The following is a 14,292-nucleotide window of genomic DNA, read 5'->3' as shown; positions in this document are numbered from 1 at the left end:
GATAGCATGTCATTTCCATTTCTTTTTAAGTGAGGTAATAAAGTTAATGTCAAGGTGTTGCGCAATTGAATGAGACGGGACCATCAGTATCCGAAACAGTGAGTACACAGATCTGAATCCTGGTGCAAAACCGTTTGTCATAGGCTTAAGGAGGAAAAGATGAAGAGTGTTGTTTTAAATCCACCACAGGGATCAGAACTGAGCAGCTGGGCACTGGGATATTGGACAGAAGAAGGATTTGACATCAGTGACAACTTTCCAGAACTGACTTCAACGTGGCATGCAAGGAACCAAAGAGGTCATCGACAAGTAGCCAATCACCACCTTCCTATACCGGAAGAATACCAATCAGAAGAAGGAGCGGTGAGTGAGCAGCTATTGCATGCACAAAATTTGTTATAAATGTCAGAATCCTTAATTCAACTAATGACTTGTAGAGAGATTTTTTAAAAACCTGCAAAGTATCTGAAATTAGAACCCAAAATGCTGAGAGTACACATACTGTTTAATGTGGGTGGCCTTCTATTAGGACCAGAAAAACATTTTCCAGCATTGTTCTATTAAGATAATAACATCCACCTCAAACAAGTAGAGGGCAACAAAAGAATGAGATGCTGTGGGGGTAAGGTAGGTGGGGAGAGTCCAATTATAATTGTTTCTTAACCACACTAATTGAAGGAAAGAGGATGTAAAATGAAGAGTCACAGGTTTCATACCTGATCTGTGCCCATGAGAATTGATAAAAAAAAAATGGTGTCTGGACCGCAGCTATCCCAGGGGCATCTTTAGTTTTTGGAAGAGGTGGGGTGAGAGTGGAGCCAGAATGGGGAATGGAAAAGAGGGAAGGGGGAGGGAGAGAAATGACTGAAATTGTTACAATTGTGTAGTCAGTGAGGCCACACTTGACCGTGCACAGTCTTGGTTGTGTTATACAACAAAGGAAGTAGGAACACTGGAGAGACTGCGAAGGAGATTCTATGGAAAATTGTTTTTGTTTATTGAGAGACAGCACAGAATCAGTCCTTTGAGCCCCGCTGCCCCCGATTTCACCCTAGCCTAATCATGGGACAATTTACAATGACCAATTAACCAGTACATCTTTGAACTATGGGAGAAAATCAGACAGCACGTACAAACTCCTTGCAGATGATGCTGGAATTGAACTCTGAACTCCAAAGCCCTGAGCTGTAATAGCTTCGTGATAACCGCTATTCCAACGCTTGACCCCAGCTCCTCCGTGTGTTGCGGATGAACGGGTAGATGCCAAATTGTTTTTGCTCGTGAAATTCCACGCTAGAACTCTGCTCCATAGATGGAAGCGAGATGTATTTATACGGAAGCAGATAAATTCTTGACGACTGGGGGACTGTGGCCTATGAGGATCTAGAGAAGCTGGAGCTGGAAGTAGATTACCTATACTATTGCCGGGCAGCTTAGACAAGGAGGCACTTTCTAATGTTTAAGTGTTAAACAGTGGAAATTGATGTCCATTGGACACACGTCGTCATTTTCTCTTATCACACAGAAGGATGCTATGAAGTCCACTGAGTCTATTCCAGTTCTCATAGCAATCCCAATACCCCACTTATCTCCCATAATCCATTTTCCCTCACATCCATTAACTCCCCAATTCTCCTGACACTCACCTGCGCTGGGAGGATTTAATGTAGCCAGTTAACCTACCATTCACACAGCTGAAAGCAAAGCTCACGGGGAATTTCATACGGCTGCAGGAACACTGTGCAAAATCCACACAGACAGCACTGGAGATCAATGTGGAACCAAGATGCCCGGAGCTGAGAAACACTGGTATAACTTGCTGCAGACCCCAAAAATCGAGGTGATAGCTTCACTTTATCAGGCCGCTGTCAATAATGGTATGATGTTCTGGCCTGCTTATTCACAACTGATTCAGTTTTATCAAATCATTAAATTCAATGTTGAAGTTTTCTGCTATTTCCTGTCTGAGTGGGAATTGTTTGTTACCTTCAGTTTTTGATTCCTCTTTCATTTCTATTGGGTTTGGAGAGATCGGATTCAGCCTATGAAAGCAGCAGCAGCCTGACTGTGTTTAGGAGTGTTTCAGTTTTTAGCAATATATATATAACATTGATAATAAGTTTACTTTGAACTCTGAGATAGTGTAAGAAGTAAACAAGAGCCAGGAACAGCTTGAGGAGTAGTGAACTGCTTTGGACAAGAGTAGAGACAGATAGCCCAGTCAGTGTAATCAGTATGAAAGTGAAGGGATAGAGTCATGGAAAGGTGCAGCACAGAAACAGGCCCTTCCGCCCATCTAGTCCATACCAAACCATTTAAACTGCCTAGTCCCATCGACCTGCACCCAGCCTATAGCCTTCCATATCCCTCCCATTCTTGTACCTATCCAAACATTTCTTAAATGTTCAAATCAAAATTACATCCACCAATTACTCGGGCAGCTTGTTCCACATTCGTACGATTCTCTGAGGGAAGACATTTCTCCTCATGTTCCCCTTAAACATTTCACCTTCCACTCTTAACCCATGACCTCTAGGTGTAGTCTCGCCCAACCTCAGTGGAAAATGCCTGCTTGCATTTACCCTATCTAAAATCCACATAATTTTGTACAACTCTATCAAATCTAGAGAACAAAGTTCTAACCTATTCAATCTTTCCTTATAACTCAGGTTCTCCAATCCTGACATCATCCTTGTAAATTTTCTCTCTACTCTTTCAATTTTATTTACATCTTTCTCGTAGGCAGATGACCGAACTGCACAAAATATTCTAAATTAGGCCTCACCCAGTCTTATACAACTTCAACATAACATTTGTTAAAAGTTTTCTTTACAACCCTATCAACCTGTGACACCACTTTGAATGAATTATAGACCTGTATTCCCAGATCCCTTTGTTTTATTGCATGTCTCAGTGCCCAACCACTTACTGGATAAGACCTACCCTGGTTGGTCCTCCCAAAGTGCAACACCTCACACACGTCTGCATTAAATTCCACCTGCCATTTTTCAGCCTATTTTGCCAATGGTCCAGGTCCTTCTACAAGCTTTTATAGCCTTTGTCTCTGTCCACTGCACTCCCAATCTTGGTGTCATCTGTAAATTCACTGATCCAGTTAACCACATTATCATCCAGATCGTTGACGTAGATGACAAACAACAACAGACTCAGCACCGATCCCTGCGGCACACCACTAGTCACAGACCTCCAGTCAAAGAGGCAACCATCTACTACCACTCTCTGGCTTCTCCCACAAAGCCAATATCTAGTCCAATTTACTAAATCATCTTGAATGCCAACCGATTAAACTCTTCTTAACCAACCCTCCCCTCCCCCCCATGTGGGACCATCTCAGATGCCTTACTGAAATCCATGCAGACAACATCCCCTGCCTTGCCTTCAACTTTCCTGGTAACTTCAAAAACTCCTTTTAAGATTGGTTAGACATGACCTACCATGCACAAAGCTGTGCTGGCTGTCTCTAATCAGTCCCTGTCTATCCAACTAGTTATATGTCTGGTCCCTTAGAATACCTTCCAATAACTTTCCCACAACTGAAATCAGGCTCACTGGCCTTTAATTTCCTGGTTTACTTTTAGAGCCTTTCTTAAACAGTGGAACGACATTAGCTATCCTCTGGTCCCTCACCTATTGCTAAGGTTATTTAAATATCTCTACAACGGCCCCAACAATTTCTGCACTTGCCTCCCTCAGAGTCCGACGGAACACCTTGTCAAGCCCTGGGGATTTTGTCCACCCTGATTTGCCTCAGGGCAGCAAACACCTCCTCCTCTGTAACCTGTATAGGATCCATGACCTCATTGCTGTTTTGACTCACTTCTACTATGACTGTGTCAGTCTCCCGATTCAAAAAAATTCCATTTAAGATCTCCCCATCTCCTTTGGTTTCTCACATGGATTACCATTCTGATCTCCCAAATGACCAATTTTGTCTCTTGCAATCTTCCTGCTCTTAACATATCAGTAGAAGCCTTTAAACTCCTCCTTCAACTTGTCTGCTAGATCAAACTTGTGCCTCCTTTCGGCCCTCCTGATTTCTCTCTTAAGTGTTCTCTTGCATTTCTTATACTCAAGTATCTCATTTCATCCCATCTGCCTATACCTGCTATACACCACCTTTTTTTCCTTAACCAGGGTCTCAATATCTCTCAAAAGACCAAGGTTTTATAAACCTGTCATCCTTGCCCTTTATTCTGACAGGCATATGCAAGCTTTGTACTCTCAAAATTTCACTTTAAGGCCTCCAACTTACCAAGTACACTGTTGCCAGAAAACAGCCTGAACCAATCCACACTTGCAGGATCCCTTCTAATACCATCAAAATTGCCCTTTTTCCAATTTAGAATCTCAACCCACAGACCAGACCTATCCTTTTTGCATATTTACTTGAAACTAATGGCATTATGCTCACTAGATGGAACATCTGTCATCTGCCCTGACTTATTTCCTAATAGGAGATCACACTCCCTCATTGGGATTTCTATGTACTGATTAAAGAAACTTTCCTGAACACAGCTGACAAATTTTATCCCATCTAGTCCTTTCACAGTAGCTAAGCCACACGTGAAGCCCAGGAACTGGATTGGGTTGTCAGAGGTCATTTGAGGTGGACGCAATTGGGAGCATTTAATAGGTAGTGGGAGCTTGTCCCCATTACCACCCCCAGCTATAACAACCTTAAGGATCCAGATGAAGCTGATCAGCTGCAGTGGGCAGCTCTTCTAGAAGGAAAACTCTAATCTCAAACCTCCGCTGCCTTGTGACTATACCCACTCATGGGGAAGGCTTTGGGAGTAAATCCCAAGGGAAAAATCCGGAGCTGAAGTCCCTAAGGTAGTCCTACATTGAGTTTAATGTTGACTGGCAACTCCTGTGATGCTGCTGGTACCAAACTGTATCAGTCTCTACTATTCCTTTGGGTTCATCAGATGAGTGGAGAGGGGGAGCTTGCTACATAGGCAACAAATTGCTCTCCGTACTGTATTGCCCAGGCTTGCATATCCAGACAGCTAGGATGCAATATCCATGGTTAACTTTGACTGGAGTACTTTTCACTTCCATGTTATGAGATAAGCTTTTTTTTTTGCATTTTACTCAGGTTGCTGTAGAAACACGTGCTATTATAGCATGGTTAGAAAAAATCCCTTTTGTACTTGGAGCCAACATCCTCGGAGGCGAGCAGGTGGTGACATTTCCATTCAACATGGCAATACCCGAAGAGGAAAGAGAAGAGATGTTGCGAAGAGAAGAGATGTTGCGAAGATCACAGATGTTAGACTATGATGAGGAAAGTGAAAATCTCAAATACATGGATACACCTGATGACCTAGTATTCCATTGGCTGGCTACATCTTATGCTTCTGCAAGTCTTGGGATGGTTGAAACATATCAGGGCAAATGCCACACCGATGACTTTACTAAAGGTTTTGGAATCATCAATGGTGGGGCATGGCATCCATCTGTAGGCAGTAAGTATAATTATACCCTACAGGAAAATCAGGGTACCAGAAAAAAGTTTCAGTTCTGGAAATTAAACACTCTTGCAACAAGTCACTCCAAGGACAGCTAAGACTTTTCCTTAGTAAATGAAGGGAGAAATTTTGTATCTAGTCCAACATAGGTTAAATAATCACTATGAATAAAGAGAGGGGAGATTCACTTTTTAGATTTCAATAGGAACGTTTAATGTCGGAGAAATGCTTACAATATACATCCTGAAATTCTTTTTCTTCGCAAACATCCACGAAAACAGGAGTGCCCCAAAGAATGAATGACAGTTAAATGTTAGAACCCCAAAGCCTCCTCAGCCCATGCACATGGTGACTCCTGCCCCCCCCACCAGCAAAAAAGTATCAGTGCCCTCCACCGAGCACTCAGGGGAGCAGCAAGCATCAATAAAGACACAGACTTGCAGTACCCCAAAAACTACTCATTCACCCCAGTAATTTGACATACCAGAGGCTCTCTTCCTGTTTCACAGCGGAAATTTTTTCATTTTTAAACTGATAGAGCAAAACACTCATTTACCAAGCTTTTAAAGTATAATTTATTGTTAAAGGCCAAATGCTGCAGCAACTCACAACTTTCAATGCATTGTGCTGGGTATTTTCACATACTTGGAGTTAGCAACTTTGGTCAAAAATGCAGAGCATTATAGAATGACAAACACATTAAGAGGAAATATAAGACATATGTGGAAAGGGACATTTCAGGGTGTCTAGTGATCAGGAAACTTCATCAATGCTAGAGTATCCCACATCGATTAGATTGATACAGAAAGATAAATACTTTGAAATTTTCTGGTTAAACTAATATAGAAAATTAAATTTACCCGTGTAATCCCAAAATCCTTTTATTAAACCCAATTTCTAAATTATGTTCTAAAAACTGTAGATGTAGATTTTATAATGATAGTCATTTCTGTCTCTTCATATTGCACCTAACACGTCCATCTTCAGTGTCCAGCTGCTTGTTGATGAATCACCCTATAATTTTACACTTGGAAAGAATCAGAATTGTTTTTGTCCTACCCTTTAACAGATATTAATGACAACCTACAGTCAGTATTTCAGAGCTGCATGTAATCGATATGCAGAAGTCAAGAGGTTGCAACTACCTTCCACAAAGCTCTGACGTAAGAGTTGTTTCAATGCTAGCTTTGAGCAATGGAAAGACTTGACAACTGGCTTTCCAAGAACACTAGCCTTATACCTCGAAAACCTGTGTTTCATTTCCTTGAGGAGGAGGGATAATGGTGTGTTCGCCCTCTGGTGGTTACAAGAAATAAATCTGGTAGTCTCAAACCTGAGTGGACATAGCCCCACTGTATAAAACTGAATAAAACTCAGTAAAATCTGGAAATTCCAGAGGCCATCTGTCTCTGGGAGAACATTTTGCAAAATTTGTGATAGGCTATTTAGATCATCAATAGTTCTACAAGCAAAGTTAATAGTTTAAATGTTAAAATGTATTAATATGCAATTGATAAATTCCGATTCAGCAAAAGCTTTGTTTTGGGTGCTGTTACAATGCTCCTAACAGAACTTTGCGCCATGTGGTGCTATAAATGCCTAAAAACGATTAAGCTTTGGTGGCAATAGTGTGTAATGATTTTGAACGCATTCTGACGGTGAGAGCTCCAGTCCTGAAAAGTCGTCTTTTCCACAGCTATGAATGATTTCTGCTATCTGCACACCAACTGCTTCCAACTCTCCATTTATGTTGGCTGTGATAAATTCCCTCATGAGTCTGAGCTGTCAAAGGAATGGGAGAACAACCAGGAGGCACTGCTCCACTTTATGGAACAGGTAATGGAAAACTACTAACGTTAAATGCAAACATTGAACCATTTCCTGTAAGATAGTTTTCACAAGTCCAAGACATGCTGACTGGCCGAATCAAATTATCATTCGATTTCTTAGCTGAATTCCACTTGTACACCGTGTCTCTTTGTCCTTAATATCGCATTACAGCATTCATTTGCATGATTATGTTCCATCTGCCCGTGTTCTCTCATCATATCACCTCATCAACATTATTCCATGGCTTAAAACTACTCTCCTTAAAAGTGATTGGGTAGGAAAGCAAATGGTATGCTTGTCCTGATGAAGGGTCTCGGCCCGAAACGTCAACTGTACCTCTTCCTAGAGATGCTGCCTGGCCTGCTGCATTCACCAGCAAATTTGATGTGTGTTGCTTGCCTTCATTGGAGTCATAGAAAAGTACAGCAGAGAAACAGGCCCTTCAGCCCATCTAGTCTGTGCCAAACCATTTAAATTGCCCAGTCCAATTGACCTGCACCCAGACCACAGCTCTCCATCTCTGCCATCCAAACTCTTAAACATTGAAATCAAGCTCGCATACACCACTTGCATTGGGAGCTCATTCCAAACTCTCATGACCCTCTAAGTGAAGATGTTTACCCTCACATTCCTCCTTAAACTTTTCACCCTTAACCGATAGTTGTAGTCCAATATCTCAGTGGAAAACGCCTGCTTGCATTTACCCTATCTATACCCCTCATAATTTTGTATATCTCTATTAAATCTCCCCTCAATCTTTTACATTCCAAGGAATAAAGTCCTAACCTACTCAATCCTCCCTTATAACTCATGGTCCTCCAGTCCAGCAACAATCCTTTAAATTTTCTCTGTACTCTTTCAACCTTATTTACATCTTTCCTGTACGTAGGTGACCAAAACTTCAAATTAGGCCTCACCAATGTCTGATACAAATTCAACATAACATCCCATCTCCTGTACTCTATATATACTTGATTTATGAAGACCAATGTGCCAAAGGTTTTTTTCACACTATCTACCTGTAACTCAATTTTCAAAGAATTATGGACCTGCATTACCAAAGCCTTTGCTCCATTGCACTCCTCAGTGCCGTACACTCACTGTGCAAGACCTATGCTGGTTGGTCCTACTGAAGTGCAACACCTCACACTTGTCTGCATTAAATTCCATCTGCCATTTTTCAGCTGGTCCAGATCCCTCTAAAAGCCATGATAGCCTTCTTCACTGTCCACTACACCATCAGCCTTGGTGTCATCCACAGATTTGCTGATCCAGTTAACCGCATCATCATCCAGATTGTTGCTATAGATGACAAACAACAGTGGACCCAGCACCAGTCCCTGCAGCACTCCTCTAGTTACAGGCCTCCAGTCACGGGCTACCACTCTCTGGCTTCTCCCACAAAGTCAATATTTAATCCAATTTACTACCTCATCTTGAATGCCAAGTAACTGAACCTTCTTCCTCCCATGCCGGATCGTGTCAAATGCCTTACTAAATTCCATGTGGACAACATCCACTGCCTTACCTTCATCAACTTTCTCTGTATGATTGGTTAGACATGACCACCACGCACAAAGCTATGCTGACTACTCCTACTCAATCCCTGTCTATCCAGTCCTTTAGAATACCTTCCAATATTTATTCTGACAGGCAACATACAAGCTTTGTACTCTTTTGAATGCCTCCTGCTTACCAAGTACACCTTTGCCAGAAAACATAGTGTCCCAATCCACACTTGCCAAATCCTTTCTAATACCATCAAAATTGGGTTTCTTCCAATTTAAATTGCAACATATTTACTTTGCGTTGAGTGATCATAACACCATTAGTTTCAAAGTGTTCCTCTACACAATCTTCTGACACCTGCTCAGTGTCATTCCCTAACAGGAGATCAAGTATCACACCCTCTCTCGTTGGGACTTCTATTGATTAAGGAAACTTCCCTGAACACATTTGACAAACCATTCCATCTAGTCCTTTTACAGTATGGGGAGTCCCAGTCAACATGTGGAAAGTTAAAATGACTTACTATAAAAACCTGTTTCTTGCAGCAGTCTGTGATCTCTCTACAAATTTGTTCCCCTAAATCCCACGGACTATTAAGTGGTCTGCAATATAGTCCCATTAATATGGTCATGATTTTCTTATTCCTCAGTTCGACCCATAAAGCTTCACTAGATGACCCTCCAGTCCAAACACTGCCAAGACATTTTCCCTGGCTAGTAATCTCTCCCACACTATTGCATCTAAAACAACGGAACTCTGAAATATTAAGCTGCCAGTCCTGCCCCTCCTGCAGCTAAGTCTCACTAATGGCTACAATATCATAATTTCATGTGTTGATCCATGCCCTGTGCTCATCTGTCTTTCCTACAATACTTCTTGCATTAGTTGGGGCATTGAGTATAAAAGTTCAGAATTTGTGTGAAGTTGTATAAAAAAAAAACCTTGGCTGGATGGGTCTGGTCATCACACCATAGGAAAGATGTGGAGACCTTGGAGTGAATGCAGAAGAGGTTCACCAGGGTGCTGAGCAAAAAAAACCCATAGAACTCAGTATTATCAGGCAAAATCTGTGGAAGTTAAAACATAATTGATATTTCAGATCCTGATATAGGGTCTTGAACTAAATTCCTTTCCTCCAGATTCCAGCATCTGGAGTTTTGCATCTCTGCCAGGCTTTTGCCTGGATTGGAATGTATTAGCTACAAGGAGAGGTTGGACAACTTATTTTTGCTGAAGCTTTGGAAGCTGAGAAATGACCTAACAGAAGTATATAAAAATTATGAAAGGCATAGATAGGGTAGATAAGTACCCCCCCCCGCCCCCGAGCAAAAAGGTCAAACATTAGAGGGCAAAGGCTCAGATGAAAAGGGAAAGTTTAAAGGAGATGTGTGAGACAAGTTGGTGCAGTTGAAGACAGGAGGTGTCTGTCAAAGAAAACTGCAGAATATAGTCAAGTTACATGTATGGGCAGAGAAATGGCAGGTGAGACTTACTCTGAGCAAGTGTGAGGTATTCTTTAGGAAGTTAAAGTTAAGGGGAAAGAATAGTTAATTGCAGAACCCTTAGCAATATTGATGTAGTGTGTTCTGGATTCTAAGTCAAAAGCTCACTGAAAGTGACCATGGAAGTAGACAGAGTGGTAAAGATGGTTTGTTTGCCTTCATTCCTTGGAACACTGAGTGCAAGAATAAGGAAGTCATATTGCAGTTATAATAAAAACCTTTAGACTCCACTTAGAGTATTGCATGCAGTTCTGGTCATCCTATTATAGGATGTGGTGATTAAGGTGAGGGTGTAGGTTTACCAGGATGTTGCCTGGGCTAGAGGAGAAGTCAGATAAAGCTAGAGCAGTAAACAGAAATCTGATAGAAATTAGAACATAGAACACTACAGCAAAGGAACAGTCCTTTCAGCCCACAATGTTGTGCCAAACCAGTTAGAAGCCCAAAACTAATCCCTCCTACCAACACCATGTCCATATCCCTCATCTTCATTCACATGACTATCTAAACATCTCATAAAAGCCTCTAAATTATTTGCCTCTACCACCATAGCTGGCAGTGCATTCTAGGCATCCACGACTGAGTGAAAAAACTTACTCCTCACATCCCCTTTGAACCTCCACCCTCTCACCTTCAATGCATGCCCTCTGGTATTAGACATTTCTACTCTGGGAAAAAGATACTCCCTCTCAACTCTGTATCTATGCCTCTCAAAATCTTATAAACCTCTACCAGATCTCCCCACAGCCTCGACCGCTCTAGAGAAAACTATCCAAGTTTGACCAGCCTCTCATGAAGCACATACCCTCTAAACGAGGCAGCACCCTGCAAACCTCTTCTGCGCCCCCTCCAAAGCCTAAACATTTTTCCTATAGTGGGGTGACTAAAAGTGTATACAATACTCTAGATATGGACTAACCAGAGTTTTATAGAGTTGCAACATAACCTATTGACTTTATAACTTAATGCAATGACTAATAAAAAGCATTCCCTAAGTCTCCTTAATCATCCCATTGACCTGTGCAGAAACTTACAAGGAGCTATGAACTTGGAACCCAAGATCTCTCTGCTCAGCAACACTGTTAAGAGTCTTGCTGAGCCTTGCCCCTAACAGTCTCTTTGCATTTGCCCTATCAAGGCGCAACACCTCACAATAGATCATCCAATACTTCCTCCTCCTTGACCTCTAAATGCCCAAACATATTGTGGCACTCAGCACTGATATCCTGGTCCTCATGTGCTGTTTGATCCTAACTTCTAAAGCTTTACATGCTTTCCATTTTTGACTAAATTCATCACCTCTCTGGAAATCCAAGGTTCTCTATCTTTCCATCCCTGCCCTTCCTTCTAACAGGAACACACCTTTCTTGTACTCTGTGCAATTGATCTTTAAACACCCTACACGTGTCTAACGTGGACTTCTCAGAAAAAAAAATGGTGATCCCAATTATCTTTCCTTAGTTCCTGCCTAATGTCCCTCATAATTTGGCCTACTCCAATTTAAGACTCTTCCACAAGGACCATACCTCTCCTCATCTGTATCCATCCTGAAAGTTAAGGAGTTATGGTCACTGTTCCCCAACTACCCCTGGACACACTTAACAAATTCTGCCCCATCTGAACTTCTCTTCCCCTTTTCTGCCGGTGATTGGTAGCAATATGCACCATGACCTCTGGCTATTCACCCTCCCCCTTGAGAATCTTCTGCAGCTTCTCCAAGACATCCTAGACCCTAGAACCCAGGAGGGAACACACCATCCTGGTGTCCTTTTTGTAGCCACAGAATTTCCTGTCTGTCCCCCTAACTATCAAGTCCCCTATCACTACTGTACTGTCTAACTTTACCCTTCTCTGACTTCACCCTACCCCCACCCCACAGCAGATATACTTGTTGCTGTGGTGAACATAATAACATTATGAGAGGTAAAGAATCAGAATCATCTTCCCATGGTATAATGTCAGTACATTAGAGGTATTTAAGATGAGAGACGGAAATTTAAAGATTCAAGTTCTTTGAACCCCATCAAGACTACATCAAATAGACTTTGGTTCCTCTTCAAAAAAGATCTTTCAAATCAGTTATTGTTCCCCAAGAAAGGCATGCCAGTAGTCTTAGATTGATTCCTGCCCTTCCAAGTCTAGATGAAGCCTTTTCCTCAGAACTTGTTAAAAAATGAAATCCCTATTGATGATATTAAACTCACAAGCCTTTAATTACCTCTTATCTGTGCTGTCTTGCTGAAAAATAGATTAAGATTTGCTAGCCACCTTTTTGAAAGTAACTTGGTAGCATAATACAGTGCCTCTCTGATTTATGGCACCATGCTTAGCAGAAGAACAGGGACTCCATTTACATGAATGCAAATTCACAGCTTAAAGATTAAATGGGAAAAATGTTCAATTACTTTCGAAATTTTCAGGATCAATAGGTACAAGAACAGTTTCTTTCCGTATGCCATCAGTCTTATGAACACTTGAATTTTAGCCTATTATAAACCAAGTCCACTTGTACATACACAGGTATACCTCACTGTATATAGTTCACGATTATTTGCACTATTGTTTTGTTTACTTTTTGATTCTGTATAGCGAGAGCTCAGGGAAACCAGCATCAAATTCCCTGTATGTGTCCACATACTTGGCGATAATAAAGGATTCTGATATTAAATTACAAAATATTTTTAGTTAAAAACTTTTAATAATGTCTCATAACTTGAGAAGTCTAAAGTCTTCTTTTTATCAAAAACTGGCAAGATGTTCAGGAAGTCTCTGGTATGTTGCCAAGACCTTTCTTTATCTGCTGGATCCCTTCTGGGTTCTGTAGATAAACATCTTTGACACGTCCCATCTGGACTGGCTATACACAAACATGGGATCAAACTGAGCCTGCATTGGCCAAAAAAAATTGGGTGTGTGTGTATGTATAAATGTTGCGAATGGCAATGATGGAGCACTGCAGAAGGGGTGTAGAGACACCAGGAAAGGTCATTTGATTGGTTTATTGATCATTACAGAATGTCTCTCTGGTGCTTCCCTCTCCCTGCCTGCTTCCCACTCTCAGCCCACAATAGAGACCCATATCAGAATCAGGTTAGCATCACTCACGTCAGGGTTTTTTCGCTGCAGCAGTACAGTGCAATACATAAAATTACTAGCCTTAGGCACAAGACTTTTGCACAGTACAGTACTGTATGCATTCTTGTGTATATACTTCACAGAGAGCCAAAAGCTAAAATGCAAGAAAAAAAACACATTAAAACCATTGTTCCATTTTAGCCATGTAAAAGAATTACAGTAAAAGCTAACCTGAAGATTCAAAGAGACAGAATCAATTTCTAATGCAGAGGGTGGGGTAGATTTAGAAGCAGTACATCCATTCTAAATCCATGACACTTCTGTGGGAAGAAAATTTTCAAATGCAGGAATGTTATTGCAAAGTACATTGGGTACTAAAACCTTGCTTTTACAATATTCTGTTTCAGATACATCGTGGGATAAAAGGCCTGGTACGGGATTTGGATGGAAATGGGATTGCTAATGCCACAATATCAGTAGAAGGAGTAGGTCATGATGTGATGACAGGTAGAATACCACTTAAAATATTTCCAGTGGATACAACTCATGAGCTACAGTAAGACTGATAATAAATTAAGGGACAGGATAAAACATGTTACCAATGCCTCCTGAAAACAGCAAAATTAAGCAGAATGCAAAAGTACCTAGGCAAGATCTCAGAAAACTGCATTGTAAATTTCAGTTTCTTGGAATACAAAGAAAGAATGGAGTACAATTCATTTGGTGCTTAAAAATAATCAACCAATACTAAGGAAATAAAAGGGGAGGGAAGAAACCAAGAACATTCTTAACATTGGAGCTAGTCAAGTTAGCAATGAGATCAGGAAGGACTATTCAACAAAGGGTAGCAGAAATCTGAAACTAACCAACCCTAAACAACATGG

At 41.2% G+C, this 14,292-nt stretch overlaps 1 protein-coding gene across 1 annotated transcript in view; it reads left to right on the top strand.

The window, feature by feature from the left end:
- Positions 1 to 14,292, top strand: part of LOC134350954 (inactive carboxypeptidase-like protein X2) — a 129,896-nt gene that overhangs the window by 112,647 nt on the left and 2,957 nt on the right. The window contains exons 18-21 of the mRNA XM_063056826.1: positions 190 to 363; positions 5,120 to 5,489; positions 7,189 to 7,328; positions 13,816 to 13,915. Of these exons, the coding sequence (XP_062912896.1) occupies positions 190 to 363; positions 5,120 to 5,489; positions 7,189 to 7,328; positions 13,816 to 13,915 (784 nt within the window). The remainder of the gene's footprint in view (positions 1 to 189; positions 364 to 5,119; positions 5,490 to 7,188; positions 7,329 to 13,815; positions 13,916 to 14,292) is intronic.

The sequence above is a fragment of the Mobula hypostoma genome, chromosome 8 (genome assembly GCF_963921235.1).
Source record: "Mobula hypostoma chromosome 8, sMobHyp1.1, whole genome shotgun sequence".
NCBI lineage: Eukaryota > Metazoa > Chordata > Chondrichthyes > Myliobatiformes > Myliobatidae > Mobula > Mobula hypostoma.
Note: the sequence above shows the minus strand (reverse complement) of the source record. Positions and strands in the feature narration are given on the sequence as shown.